This window comes from Artemia sp. Qi Xiang Cuo, chromosome 1, assembly GCF_049724085.1.
Source record: "Artemia sp. Qi Xiang Cuo chromosome 1, ASM4972408v1, whole genome shotgun sequence".
In the NCBI taxonomy this organism is placed as follows: domain Eukaryota; kingdom Metazoa; phylum Arthropoda; class Branchiopoda; order Anostraca; family Artemiidae; genus Artemia; species Artemia sp. Qi Xiang Cuo.
In genome coordinates, this window is record NC_142794.1 from 98909310 (window position 1) to 98924574 (window position 15265).

The 15265-nt window shown below is 33.7% G+C and overlaps 1 protein-coding gene across 1 annotated transcript in view; it reads left to right on the plus strand.

Annotated features, from left to right (window-relative positions):
* Window positions 1-9453: 9453 nt before the first annotated feature.
* Window positions 9454-15265, plus strand: part of LOC148956984 (uncharacterized) — a 247290-nt gene continuing 241478 nt past the window's right edge. The window contains exons 1-2 of the mRNA XM_089088075.1: window positions 9454-9676; window positions 11404-11504. Of these exons, the coding sequence (XP_088944201.1) occupies window positions 9521-9676; window positions 11404-11504 (257 nt within the window). The 5' untranslated portion in view covers window positions 9454-9520. The remainder of the gene's footprint in view (window positions 9677-11403; window positions 11505-15265) is intronic.

A 15265-nucleotide genomic window follows, 5' to 3' on the forward strand; every position in this document is an offset into this window, starting at 1 on the left:
TTAAAATGTTTTTACTAGATATATGAAAGGGGAAGTCTTCTCCCTTACAGTCCAATTACAGTGAGAATATCATTCGTGCTTTACTAAAAGTATATATTTTAAGCAATTTCAAAGTGACAGAGAAATAAAAATGGACTTTTTGTCAAATAAAACTCAAAGTCGTATCCAGAGTAAAGGGCTTACCTGGCTTTAGCTCACCCCTGCTCCCTCTCGCCTAAAGTTTGAATTATCCTCTTAAAAAGGATCCAAAATTCAAATAATCTAAATCTGATGCGTTTTTTCCAGCTTTTGTACCCCCCCATCAAACAAAACACCCAAAAAATTCGTCCAGAATGATGGGCATTACTGTCCTTCACCCCCCCCCCTCACCCTCCGCTTAAATGTTCAGTTCTATTCATAAAAAAAACTAAAAAATGCTTATAAATTGATTTTGATGGGTTTCGTAAAGTTTTTTTTTTTGTTGATACCCCTTTTAAAAATCATAGCCTCTCCCTCAAAAATAATCCTAGACACAGACATAAAAATAAACTAAACTGTTCACAATACATATTGTTTTCTATGAAATACATTTTAGAGTTTGTAAAACGAATCTACTTTAGACATATTTTCAGTCTTTACTTTTATTGATTAAAAGTATTTTTTTAATTTAATCTCTGTATGGTGTTTATTCATTTTTGTAAAAAATGAAAAAAAAATAAATGGAAATTTATATATTCCCCTGAAAATACGCCCCCCCCCGCTGAAAATACACCCCCAACTGGAACCCCCCTCCTCCGTGGAAAATAAGGCTTTACAAATGTGTGAATTTTATTTGAGTTTTATCTTTTTTTAATTTCTGTAAAGGGATGGAATTTTGGAACTTGTGTATTGTATCTCGCTCAAGTTTACGCTGTGTAAAATTCGAGAACACACTTGTTCTTTGTTAGTTTCTTCGTCACTTTAGAAATAAATTTGGGCTACAGATTTGCATATTTAAAGTAGGGCTGACAACCCCCACACCTCCTCAATACCAGAACATGATTTGCACTTTACTGAAAACAAAAAACATTTTAATTTTTTTCACTTATTTCACTTGTTTGACTTTAACAAATAAAGAAGTGTTAAGACTATAAGGAATAGATATCACAATATTTATATCAAACCGACAATACACGGTTTTTTTAAGTAAAGTGCAAATTTTTTTCTGGTCTGAGGAAGACATGGGTGTTGTCAGCCATACTCATTTTACTTTTTGCTCGATTTGAGCTTGTCTACGCTATCTATTATAATTTCTGTTAGTTTTGGGTTTCATTTATTTGTTAATGGTGATTTCTGGTAGTTTTACACTTGGAAGATAAGAAAAACAAACCTGTAGAATTTGAAAACACTTTTGTCCGTAAAAACTTAAACAATTTAGAATTTGTTGGTTCTCAAAGCCAACTATCCTTTCAAAGGATAGCCAAATCTCCTTAAACCTTCTTTTTTTTTCCAATGACCGTTTTTCTAAATATCAAATAGTATTATTATGTTAATGTAGTGTTTCATTTAAGTGTTTTATGATGATCGCTGATCAAAGTTTATGTTATTTATGCCTTTCATTTATGTTATTACACTGTGTTCATGGCCGTATATTTGGCTTTAAAATACGCTTATTTATCTATCTATCTAATATGCAGAATAATTGTACCAAACACAATTTGCATGCAGCTTAGCGCGAGACAATTTTGGACAGCCTTATTTTCCACGGGGGGATATTTTACGGGGGGTGTTTACCAGGTGAGGGGTATTTTCCGGGGGGTATTTTCCGCGGTTTTTTTTCTTGGGGGGGGGGGGGTATTATTTCTGGGGGGGGGTGTTTTTCACGGGGGGTGATTCCCAGGGGGTGTTTTCCAGGGGAGGGGGTAATCGCTGGGGGGGGGGGGTAAACGCCGGCCACCAAATAATACATTGTGCCCATATCGCTCTTTACTTAGGCAGTGCTATTACGCTGCCTATGATTAAACGCGTATGCATTTTTCTCAGCATTCTCTCAGTAATGGATTATATTTTGCCAGTAACTTTTCATTACTTGGAGCTTGGTTTCTAGAAATCTTGTAACTTTTCCCATTTCGTATTATTTTCTATAATTTGTCCTTGTTTTATTTCATGAGGACACTTTACAGATGAAGCTTTTACAGATTTCAAAATTATCAGATTTTTTTAAAGTAGCCTAAAAAACGATCTATTTCACGTGTATGTTTATGATAAAGTTTAATAATAAATCAGCCTTCAATAGAATGAACTCTTAAATTTATATTTTAATTATTCTTAGAAATACAACAAGGCTAAGCTAAACTATATCTTTACACATATACTTATCTTTCACTCCATTCTTTTTCTTTAATTGTAAAATTTAGCGACTCAAAAGTTTTTGATACTTTTTAGTGGCATAAAGTCTTATAAAAAAAAGAATCAAACAGGCTTTGTTTTCCTTTTATTGTTCAAAATTTGATAAAGCAACAAAAGAAAAATAAAATAACAGGTTATTCGGAAATAAAAGGCATATTCGGAATAAAATAAATAAGAAAATAAGCTTTCAGTCTTTCGGTTATAAGTCTTCATGTGATTCCACAATCAAACAGTTCGTGGTAACAAACTATTAAGTAAGGAGCGACCCAGCTCAATAGTAACCAAAACTCTAAAAAACGGAGTTTTGAAACCAATAGATACATCAAAAGAATCAGATTTTAATTTTGATTTCATATATATAAGTTTCATCAAGTTTAGTCTTACCCATCAAAAGTTACGTGCCTGAGAAAAGTTGCCTTATTTTCGAAAAAAAGGGGAAACCCCATAAAAATCATAGAATTTAATGAAAATCACACCATCAGGTTCAGCGTATCCCAGAACCCTACTATAGAAGTTTCAAGCTCCTTTCTGAAAAATGTGGAATTTTTGTGTTTTTTGCCAGAAGAAAGATCACGGATGAGTGTTTTTGTATTTGTTGTTGTTTTTTTTCAGGGGTGATCGTATTGACTCAGTTGTCCTAGAATATCGCGGAAGGAATAATTTGAACGTAAATTAAAAGTTCTAGTACCCATTTTAAGTGACCAAAAAAATGGAGTACAGCTAGGCCCCCTGCCACACTCATTTTTTACCAAAGTCACCCGATCAAAATTTGGAGATAGCCATTTTGTTCAGCATGGTCGAAAAATATAGTAACTATGTCTTTGAGGATGACTTAATCCCCCACAGTCCCCGGGGAAGGTCTACAAGTTGTGAACTTTGCCCAATGTTTACATATAGTATTGGTTATTGGGAAGTATACAGACGTTTTCAGAGGGAATTTTTCTGGTAGTGGGAGGGGATCGGGGGTTACGTGAGAGGATCTTTTCATGGAGGAAGTTTTCATGGGGGAAGGTGCATTGCAATGAAGGGGGCGCCAGATTTCCCAGCATTATTTAAAAAAACGATCAGAAATTAAATAAGAAAAACAAGTTTTCAACTGAAAACTTTTCAACATCAAAACTTAAAACGAACAGAAACTATTATATATGATTGGGTTGGCCCCCTATTCAATACCTCGCTCTTTACACTCAAGTCTTTTTTTTTAGTATTTTCATAAGAGTTATTTATTCTAATTAACAGCCTTTCTGATTAAGAGGTCATTCTTAAAGAATTGGAAAAAAAATTGAACTTTAGTGTAAAGAGCGAGGTATTGACTAGGGGGTTCGAACCCCCCTAATATACGTAATAAAAATACACGAAAATAGAAGTTCGTTACGTAAGTTAGTTCGTAAGTTACCTATATTTATTACTAATAAAAACGTTCGTAAATAAAATTAAACAGTTTTGAATTTAGCCAGAAAAAAGTAAAATTAATATGCAAAATTCATTTTAATTATTCATTTGCGGTGAGACAAAATCAAAACCTGAATTAATTTAAAAACGTTCAAAAACTAAAAAAAAAAGTTTTTTTCAACTGAAAGTAAGGAGTGAGATTAAAACTTAAAACGAACAGAAATTATTCCGTATATGAAAGGGGCTGCCCCTTCCACGACACCTCGCTCTTGCTAAAATGTTTTACTGTTTTACAAAATAGAGCTGTGAGAAAGAGTCAAACTTTAGCGAAAAGAGCGAGGCATTGAGGGGGGACAGCCCCTTTCATATACGGAATAATCTCTGTTCGTTTTAAGTTTTAATGTCACTCCTTACTTTCAGTTTAAAATAACTTTTTATTTAATAAAAGGCAAGGTTATTCGGTTTCCTTTGCTTACATCTGCTTGACGAAAAACAGAAATGGCTTAAGAAATTTGGTCAGAAACAAAAACAAATGGAATTATAGTACATTGTTTAAGACAAAAGTATCCTCTAAAACAAAAGTATAATATAGGAAATCTTTGTTTCTATTTGAATGAATAGACTGAACTTCACGCTGTCCAACTACTTTAACCCCCTCCCTACTCTGCAAATATATAGCCCAAATTATATATTTTCAATCTATTCTGTCACTTCTCTTTGTCTTGTCTCACGCTAAGCATAAAGAAACTAACGAAAAAAACGGTTCTATAATGTGTCAATGAATGAACAACTTGAGCGATAGGGGGTTTCAAACACTTCGTGGTAAAGAACTGTTAGTAAGGAGCGACCCAGCTCAATGGTAACCGAAACTCTAGAAAACGGGTTTTTGATTCCAATAGATATATCAAAAGAATCAAATTTCAATTCTGATTTCAAATATATAAATTTCATCAAGTTTAGTGCTACCCATCAAAAGAACGCGCCTGAGAAAATTTGGCTGATTTTCAAAACAAGGGGGAAAGACCACCTAAAAGATGAAGAACGGTAATGAAAATCATACCATCGTATTCAGAGTATCCGAGAACCCTACTGTAGATTTTTAAAGCACCTATCAACAAAAATGTGGAATTGTACATTTTTTACCAGAAGAAAGATGATGGATGCGTGTTTATTTTATTTTTTTCCCCAGGGTTATTTGTATTGCCCCAGTAGTCCTAGAATATTGCGAGAGGGCTCAATGGAACGGAAAATAAAAGTTATAGTTCCCTTTTTAAGTGACCAAAAAAAATGGAGGGCAACTAGGCCCCCTTCCACGCTCATTTTTTCCCAAAGTCACCCGATCAAAATTTTGAGATAGCCATTTTGTTCAGCATGGTCGAAAATATCATAAATATGTCTTTTAGGATGACTAAATCCCCCGAAGTTCCCAGAGGGAGGGCTAAATGTTATGAACTTTACCCAATGTTAACATATCGTATTGTTTATTGGGAAGTATACATATGTTTTCAGGAGGTTTTTTTTCTAGTCGTGGGCGGGACGGGTGGGTCGGTGGGGATGTTGGAGGCTCTGTTCCTGAAGGACTTTTTCATGGGGGAAGGGAAATTGCCATGAAGGGGGCACCGGACTTGCCAGCATTATTTATTGGTTATTGGGAAGTATACAACCATTTTAAGGAATGATTTTTTCTGGAGGGGGGGGGGGGCTAGAGGAGGGGGTAATATGGATTATATGTACGTGGAGGATGTTTGTTTGGGGTAAGGGACATTTCTATGAAGGGGGCGCCGGATTTCCAAGCATTATTTAAAAAACGATCAGAAGTTAAATAAAAAAAAACAAGTTTTTTCAACTGAAATGTAAGAAGGAATATTAGAACTTAAAACGAACAGAAATTATAACGTATGTGAGGGGGTTCTCCCCCCAAGTCAATACCTCGCTCTTTACGCTACAGTTTTTTTTTAGTGCTTTCAAAAGAGCTATCTATTCTAATTAAACGGCCTTTGTGATTCAGGGGTTTGTGAATCAAATTTTTTTTTAACTTTTAACTTAAAGAGCGTGGTATTGAATAAGGGGTGAACCCCCTCATATACGTAATAACATATACGTAATAAAAAAAAAAATAAAAAAACAAGCGATACGGCTCAATAGTAATCGAAACTTTTAAAAACGGAATTTTGATGTCAATAAATGTATCAAAAGAATGTGTTTATAATGCTGATTCTAAATATATAAATTTTATTAAGTTTAGTATTACTCATCAAAGGCTACGAGCCTGAGAAAATTTACTCGATTTTTTAAAGAGGGGGGAAACATCCCCTACAAGTGAAAGAATTTTAATAAAAATCACACCGTCTGATTCAGCGTATCAAAAAACCCTATTAAATAGGTTTCAAGCTCATATCTGCAAAAATCTGCAACTTTGTATTTTTTGCCAGAAGAAAAATATACGAATATAGAAGTTCGTTACGTAAGTTAATTTGTAAATTACGTCAGAACCAAATTTAGAGACAGCCATTTAGCAAAAGAAAAGTAAAATTTTTATGCAAATTTTGTTTACTTTTTCAATGACAGCGAGCCAAAATAAAAGCTGCATTAACTAAAAAACGATCAGAAATTAAATAAAAAAAAACAAGTTTTTTAAACTGAAAGTAAGGAGCAACATTAAAACTTAAAACGAACAGAAATTATTCCCTATATAAAAGGGGCTGTCCCCGCCTCAAAGCGTTGCTCTGGAAGCGAAAGTTGTTTATTTTTTTAAATATTAAATTTTTGTTACAGAGTCAAAATTTAGCGTAAAGAGCGAGGCGTTGTACAGGGGACAGTCCCTTTCATATACGGAATAATTTCTGTTCGTTTTAAGTTTTAATGTCGCTCCTTACTTTCAGTTTAAAAAACTTGTTTTTTTTTATTTAATATCATACAAGTACCACCTTGGGTTATAACTTACAACCCTTGCCCTGGGGTTCTGGGGCGTTGTGTCCAACCCGGAGGCAGTGTTATACGATCTTTGGACAGTTTTGAAGAAAATGGTCTGATCGAATTTTTGACCATTTTCATATATATATATATATATATATATATATATATATATATATATATATATATATATATATATATATATATATATATATATATATATATATATATATATATATATATATATATATATATATATATGTATAAATATGACGTCATTCCCATGAAAAATGTTTCTTTTTTCAAAATTAAGATTCCAGAGTACAGTCAGCCGGTGGTTACATATAGTATTGTTTATTGGGAGATATACAGACGTTTTCAGGGGTAATTTTTCTGGTAGTGGGAGGGGATCGGGGGTTACGAGAGAGGATCTTTCCAAGGAGGAAGTTTTCATGGGGAAGGTGCATTGCTATGAAGGGGCGCCGGATTTCCTAGCATTATTTAAAAAAACGATCATAAATTAAATAAAAAAACAAGTTTTCAACTGAAAACTTTTCAACATCAAAACTTAAAACGTACAGAAACTATTATATATGATTGGGTTGGCCCCCTATTCAATACCTCGCTCTTTACGCTCAAGTTTTTTTTTTAGTACTTTAATAAGATATATCTATTCTAATTAACGGCCTTTGTGATTAAGGGGTCATTCTTAAAGAATTGGAAAAAAAATCGAACTTTAGCGTAAAGAGCGAGGTATTGACTAGGGGGGTGAACCCCCCTAATATACGTAATAAAAATACACGAAAATAGAAAATCATTACGTAAGTTAGTTCGTAAGTTACCTATATTTATTACTAATAAAAACGTTCGTAAATAAAATTAAACAGTTTTGAATTTAGCCAGAGTTTAGCCAGTTTTGAATTTATATATATATATATATATATATATATATATATATATATATATATATATATATATATATATATATATATATATATATATATATATATATATATATATATATATATATATATATATATATATATATATATATATATATATATATATATATATATATATATATATATATATATATATATGTGTATAAATATGACGTCATTCACATGATAAATGTTTCTCTTTTTCAAAATTAGGATTCCAGAGTACAGTCAGCCGGTGGTGCCTGTGCCCCACGTTGGGAATCGTTGGTGTATATTAAAAAGTAAGGAATATATGAAGGTCATTACTCTTCAGTCTTACTAGAATAACAAGAATCAGTCTTGTAAATAACAAGAATTATTTTCCTGTTGGTAAATAAAGAAACCTAAACCATAACTTCAAAAACTTACGACTTAAAATTATAGTTTCAATCATGACACCAAAAATAAAAATTACGCTTGAAAGTTCAACACAGCTCAACTCGGCAAATATAGGTTGTGCTGTCATGAGTAGTTTGATTTTTGGGAATTGTTTTTTAGGATTATTGTAGCTACCTAACAACGCAAGGCCCAGCGAGAGTAGAGTGTGTTGAAATGTGATGTATTAAAAAAACAAATGGTATTATATGTTTAATTTTTTCTTTTATTTATGTAAATATAGTGAAAAGTGTTTTAAAGTGTTATGAAATGAAAATGGTCAAAAATTCGAGGAAAAGAAGTTGTGGTGGGGGGGTGAGGGCTACTTGCCCTTTGATCACTTTAGACTCTTAAAAAGGGAACTAGAGCTTAGAATTTCCAATTAAATCAGCCTCCTCTAAAGTATATGCGACCACCCCTTCCATGAATACCGTATATGCCACCAGGGAATAACTTACGACCCTTGATCCGGGCTTTGGGAGGCTTTATCTTCTCTGGACGCCTTATTATATGATAATTGAACTATTTTGAACAAATTGGCTATCCCAAACTTCGATCGGGTGGAGTAGGGGAAAAGAAAGTGTGGAGCGGGGATATTTTCCCTCAGATTACTTTTGACTCTTAAAAAGAGCACTAGAACTTTCAATTTCCAATCAATTGAGCTTTATTCAATGTTTATACGACCAGCCGTTCCATAAAAATTTTATGTCCTCGGGCCATAACTTACAATCCTTGTCTCTGGGCTCTGGGAGGTTTTGTTTGTCCCAGAGGCACTGTTATATGATATTTGGACAATGTTTTAGCGAAATGGCTATCGGAAATTTTGATCAGATGCATTTAAGGAAAAGAAGGCATGGGGCGGGTAGTTGCCCTCCGATTACTTTTGACTCTTAAGAAGGGCACTAGAACCTCCGATTTTCAATTGATTGAGCCCCCTCCAAAATTTATACGACTACCCCTTTCTATATGAAGTGCCTCTGGGAAAAAAATAAATAATAAAACATTGAAGCCCTCTGGCGTTTACTATATGCAACTCTATAGCGTTGCCTCTGATTGGAAAATAATAGAATTCTTAGAATAATGCTTGATTTAACAAGTTTTATTAGTTTTTAGAAGTTGATATTAGTTGTAGTAATATATCGCAAATCCGATAAAACGGTAATATACTGTTTGATAAGCGGTAACATAAAGGGCGGTGTACGATAAACCCGATGAAACACGCTGGAATAATATAGATTGGAAAAAAATAAAATCGAACATTAAAAAGATATGGCAAGACTTTACCTCCTGTTTAGGGGTCTAGACAGTCACATTCCACTTTAGGCTAAGGTCTATTGTTTTAAATGAATATAAACCCTTACTAAGAACTTCATATTCCATATATAAATTATTTTGTATTAATTTGACAATTATTCATACCTTTTTAGGGAGACATACAGCAGCTTTTATTTATTGATGGCCCAGAAGCCGGCTATGAAGTATGTAAGCAGTTTATGCCGGATTGCTCAGAGCCATTAGGCTCAGGTCTAGAAGCCACGGGAGGCCGAAATCTCTTTTCTAGAAGCTTCCAGGATTCAGACACATACCAGTCAGCTGCAGATTTAGTTTATGCTAGACCAATTGGGGGAAACGAGCCCGTTGCTGAAAAGGTAAAATGACATTCTGACTTTTAGTTATAAAATTTTTATTTCCAAGTTTTCAAGATGATTTGGGTTCTAAATAATTTGCAACAAATATAGTCTATGCAAGGGAAATGGGTAGAAACGAGCTTGTAACTGAATTGGGACAGATACACTTTTACTTACTTGAGAATTTTGATCCAGGTATCAGATTTTGGATTCGGAAACTAACGAAACAGATATAATTAACATTTTGATATTGAAATGTAGGGTTTGGGATTATTCATCGAGGTTTGTGACCAAAAATCAACCATCGATACAATGCGCTATAAATTAGCTACGATTGAGGCTATAATACACCTGATGTTTAACTGATATTTTGAAGCTGCAAAAATATATATAAAGGATATCGGCTGGTGTGACGGGAGACACCTCACAGCGTTTAAACGCTATAGCTGCAAATGTTTCTAGTTCGTTGCTTCAAGTTTTGCATTTTGGAGCATGAAATTTTACATTATGTATTCTTAAGTGTTACAAATTGTTGCTTCAATTATTACAATAATACTTTGAGATAGGAACCGCCTTTTCAATGTGGCAGAATAAGCAGCAATGGTATTGGTTCAAGTACCGCCGACAAAATCCAATGTGAATGGTTTCCAATGTAGCTAGAAAAGGAAATAGAAATTGCAGCTGCATAGGAGCTATATTGCCGTTGTTTGCCGATTCAAGAAATTCTACCGTGTAATTTTAAAATGCCACTGACCAGGCTATTTAGTTTGCTTCAAGATTATACAACAAAAGTAGCTAAGAGCGATGATAGCTCGGATATGTTTGAATCCTTACCTTCAGTTGAAAAAAAAATCGTTATTTATTTAATAACGGTAATAAATCTAAAATTGTTGAGTCTCTCATGAATGAACATTAAGTTATATTAAACTTCCAGTCTACATTCATCTGTCCTTTTCAGTGAGCTTGGTTGTCATGGTGTTTATTTTTATTTATTTGTTTTGGTGATGTATGACTAACAAAACCACATAGCTCAAAAGAAAAACTATTTTAACTAAAGCAAAAAGAACATTTTTGTTTTAGAATGTGTAGGCAAAGGCGTAGTTAGCCCTACTTCTATTTGTGGTGATTTATTTTCGTTTTAAGTTTGATTTGGCTATCTTTTTTAATTTCTGTTCGTTTCAGGTTTCATTTTTCAATCAATTTTTTTACTGTATTTCTGCTCGTTTTGATATGAATTCTTTGATTTCTTTACTTTTTTCGAAAAATTGATTTTGTATAGATTTTTTTATTTCATTTAGAATTTTCTTTTTATTTTGGATAGTCACTTTATTTTTCATGTTAAAATATTATAACAGTACAATATATTTTAATTGTTTTTCGATAAAAGTTTTTATTTTCATTGAGTACATTCGATACTCACCTTTTATTTCTGATCCTAATCTTTATTTTAGGAGAGAGAGGCTCGAAATTTTGAGTTTCAGTACAATATATTTAAAAATTTTTGTTGTAATAATTCTTAATTCCGTTTCATTTCACTTCCGTTTAAGCTACATTTCATGTTCTATATTTCCATTTTAGCAGGCAGAGGATTTGGCAGGTAGATAGTCTGCCGTTGGATTTTAATGCATTAAAAGGACTTTCCATTGTAGGTTTGACCCTTCTTCATTTCATTTACTCAACAGAATGAGTAAATGAATTAAATACATAAGAAAAGATAATCCATTTTTCTATCTATATTTTCATTTTAGGAGACCGAGGATGAGTCAGACAGCTACCAGCCAGCAATCGTAAATGGTACGGCTGATATAAATGGCTATTATGGGATTATGGGTCCACCAGGCCCAAAAGGGTGAGCGTTTAAAACCATAGCTATCTTTTTGCTTAAATTAACCATTAATCATTTGTGATTAATTATTAGTTATGATTTATTGTAAACTAAAATAAAATTATTCATTAGATTATTTGTTTATTTAGTTTATTATTTTCATCTCCTTTTATTTATTTTTTTATATACTTTTTTTGTTTACAAATAAGTTTGAAAACCGACCGATCTATGGCGAAAACCTTAAATGTCGAACTTGACACTGCCCAAGCGACATAAATTTTGTGTTTTTTTGATTTATCGGTAATTTATTAACATATATCTAAACAAATATTAATGTCTTATCAATTATTATGCGTATTATCAGGCAAGTATCTCTAAGAAATCTCTAAGAGGATTTTCTCTAAGAAAACACTATTAATATTACAATTTGAATAAAAAGTAGCTAAAACTTTGATAAAATTTTAATTTTGTTTCAGGTGGAGGCGGAGGGTGAGCCCTGAGGCCCTCATCCTGAATACGTCTCTATGTCTCTATTTCACTCTGTTTTTTCACCAGAAACTGTTTTGTATAGTTTTAACCTCCATTTTCGATACGTTTCAAAGAATTGATCCAACATATTTTTCTTTGCAAAAAAAATTTGCTGACATCTAAAGAAAATGGAGTAAAAAGGATAAATCACCACAAAAATAAGTGTTCATGCGATCGGAATTTTTATTGACCGGTAGTTTTTGTGGTAAAAATATTGTAAATTATGTTATTAAAAATAATTAAAAATGTGGTAAAAATATTGACCGGTAAAAATCATTTAAGTTTGTCTCTCGTGAAATCTAGCACACAGCCAAGGCCGCAAGAGACGGATATTTTTTTTTTGGGGGGGGGAGGGGGGGGGGGGTTGAAATCTGGTATCCCTCCTCCCTTGGGTACAGCCTTGCAGACAGCCCATGCCTTCCGGGCCCAACCCTCTTGGGTCACCTACGCTCTCTCTCTGTTTCTAACCACTGATCAACAGTTTGTCTCCAGCCCCTTTTGGTGAGCAGTGCACACACTTTGTCTCCAACTCCACTTTTTAATAGTATGTGTCTTCCTTCTTCGACATACTTTGATGAACAGTCCGATCACTCTATCGCTAGTCCCTGTTGATTGGGATCGCAATATTTACATTCTTAATCAAAATAAATCACGTGTATATTTTTGATTAATGTTTGATTTTTTCACTGTGAATCCACGAATTACATATATTAGTATTTAGAGTTTTATTTTCAACAAAAACCATACTCGAAGGCTTCTGAGGCTGCTGATCACAAATCTTTCAATTTAAGCGTTCGAAAGCAAAGTCATGCAGCAGACAATTCACAAAATATGAGCGTTTAGCCAATTTTTTTTTTAACTTTGGAACATTGGACCTTTCGCTCCCCTCCCCCTCCTTTACACACATAGACGTCATTTTACAACTTCATTCCTAAGACTGAAGCTATTTATTATTATTCTTTAAAACCCATAGCTCAAATTACATCCTTGTATTTCTTAGAATATGAGGGGTAGCTACACTAAATCTATCTATAATACAAATTTCTCACTTTGAAGACAATTATGACAATCAAATCGTTTTCACTGTTTCAAGAATATATTGTTTATTAAATTTTTTTAAAAACAAACTTTTGTCCATATAATACTTCAAAAATTTCCATTTTTTTAATCCAATTAATTTTTACATATTTTATAAAATAAATTCTCTACTCGTTTGAAGTTTAAAGTTTTTTGTTTAATCCTCCTTTTAAAATTGTCATTTCGTTACTTTAACTTCAACGAAAATTGTTACAAATGTCATCAAGCATGGCACCACTAAACCAGATGCGGTTGAATATCAGAGGAGGGTGGATCAACACAAAAAAAAAATCAAGGCAATGACCGCTTCCACTATCGCCTTTTTATTGTAAATGTAAGTAGCCTATCGTGTAAGGCAAACCGTATACGCTAATAATTTTCAAACTGTATGTCTTATACAAAATGTGGGCCTGTGACTCATATGAAGGTCCCTCCCTTTCGCTCTCAAGTTCTGTGCATTATGTTTGAATTAGAAAAATAGTGTTTGATATGTGGGAAAAGAGAAAAAATGTGCTCGCTGCCTCTTCTACGTTGTCCTCACCATCAAAATTTTCAGCAGGCAGATTTGGTGACGTTTGCCCTAGATCAGATTAGAAACGTAAAGGGCAAACACCTTGGGCTAATGGGACACAAGAACGCTGATTTTCTGAAGTATATTTCACTTCTCCGACTATTTCATCTAAATGCTCAAATACAAATGAAAACTTGTGGAATAAGTAAATGACGGCCAAGAAGACAGAGTCAATGGACTTTTAAAGGCGACTGCTATCTCTGAGACCCGCCTAGCTTGAGAAATAAAAAATGCACAATCACCTTAAATCTTGAATGCTGTTTGAGGACCCCCCCCCCTCATCCAGAGTTAAGCAAGTAGAGCTTCATAGTTCATCTTAATCAAACTTTTCAGCAGACAGATTTGTTGGCTTTTGTCATCGATCAGATCCTAAATTTTTTGGGGCAAACACCTTGGGCTAATGGAACGCAAGGAAGCTAATTTTTTGAAGTATGTTCCACTGCTCCTACCATTGTACCAAACTTCTCAAATACACGTGAAAGCCTAAGGAGCGAGTAACTGATGCCCATGAAGACAGAACCAGTGGACTTTCAAAGTCGTCTGCTACCTCTGAGCCCCACCAAACTTACGAACTAAAGCATCCTCAATTACCTGACATTTAGAAAGAAAAGGTATCGAAAGCAAAAGGGATATCAACGAAGAAATTTTATACCATTCTCCTTGATAATACAGGGGCTAGCAGGCTACAAAATCTCGGAGGCTATCCGATGATTTCTCCCCTATCACCGAGAGTCAAAGCAAGTGAGGCTTCCTCATTCATTTTCATCTGAAAGAATGTTCGTCTTCAGGAAGGATTGTTAATGTATTTTTGCTATATGTCTATTTTCTATCAGTTTCTAGTACATTTAGGCTAGGGAAATTTCTCTTCCCTAGCCTAAATTTGGAAATTTGGCACAGGAAAATAAAACAGATTTCCGTATTTTAGTACTTATTAGGAATGTGTCTACGCAGCATTCACTTGGTTATAAACTAAAGACATATCAAGAGTTTTTTCTCCTACGAAGACATCGTAAGCAGATAATAGGTGTTACGGCTTTGGGCAAATTAATAACGTATTACTTTCTGTTCTTCAATACATATTAGTCTTCAATCAAGGCTAACAGGTATTGAAGATCGAAGGTAAAACTAATTTGCCCCGAAAAATAACACCTATTATCTGCTTACAATGTCATAACCTCTATTAGCACGCTAAATCTAACTGAGATAGTCAAATAGCTCCAATATATACCACTTCCAAAATAAAAATTTAGAGCTGATTGCCAACGTTAAGGGACCAGTATGATCAAGAGGTCATAATGAATCATGTATTGAAGCTGTAAATGACGCATCTTCAATTCAAGACTCATGTGTTCAGGTATTGTGACTCTCTGATAATCTGATTTTGATAAAGTAAAGTATCGAAAAGAATCTTACGACCAATAAAGGTGACGACGACCTATCTGAGCAGTGAAATTTTGGAATAACTGAAAGACATATCAGTGATACATCATGAAAAACCATTGATACACGAAAAGTCACAGTAGAATCAAATTACAAGACCATGGAAGAGGAGACAACACTAGACTGGTGGGACAAAAAACACGGATGAGAGGTCACAATTTCTTCCTCA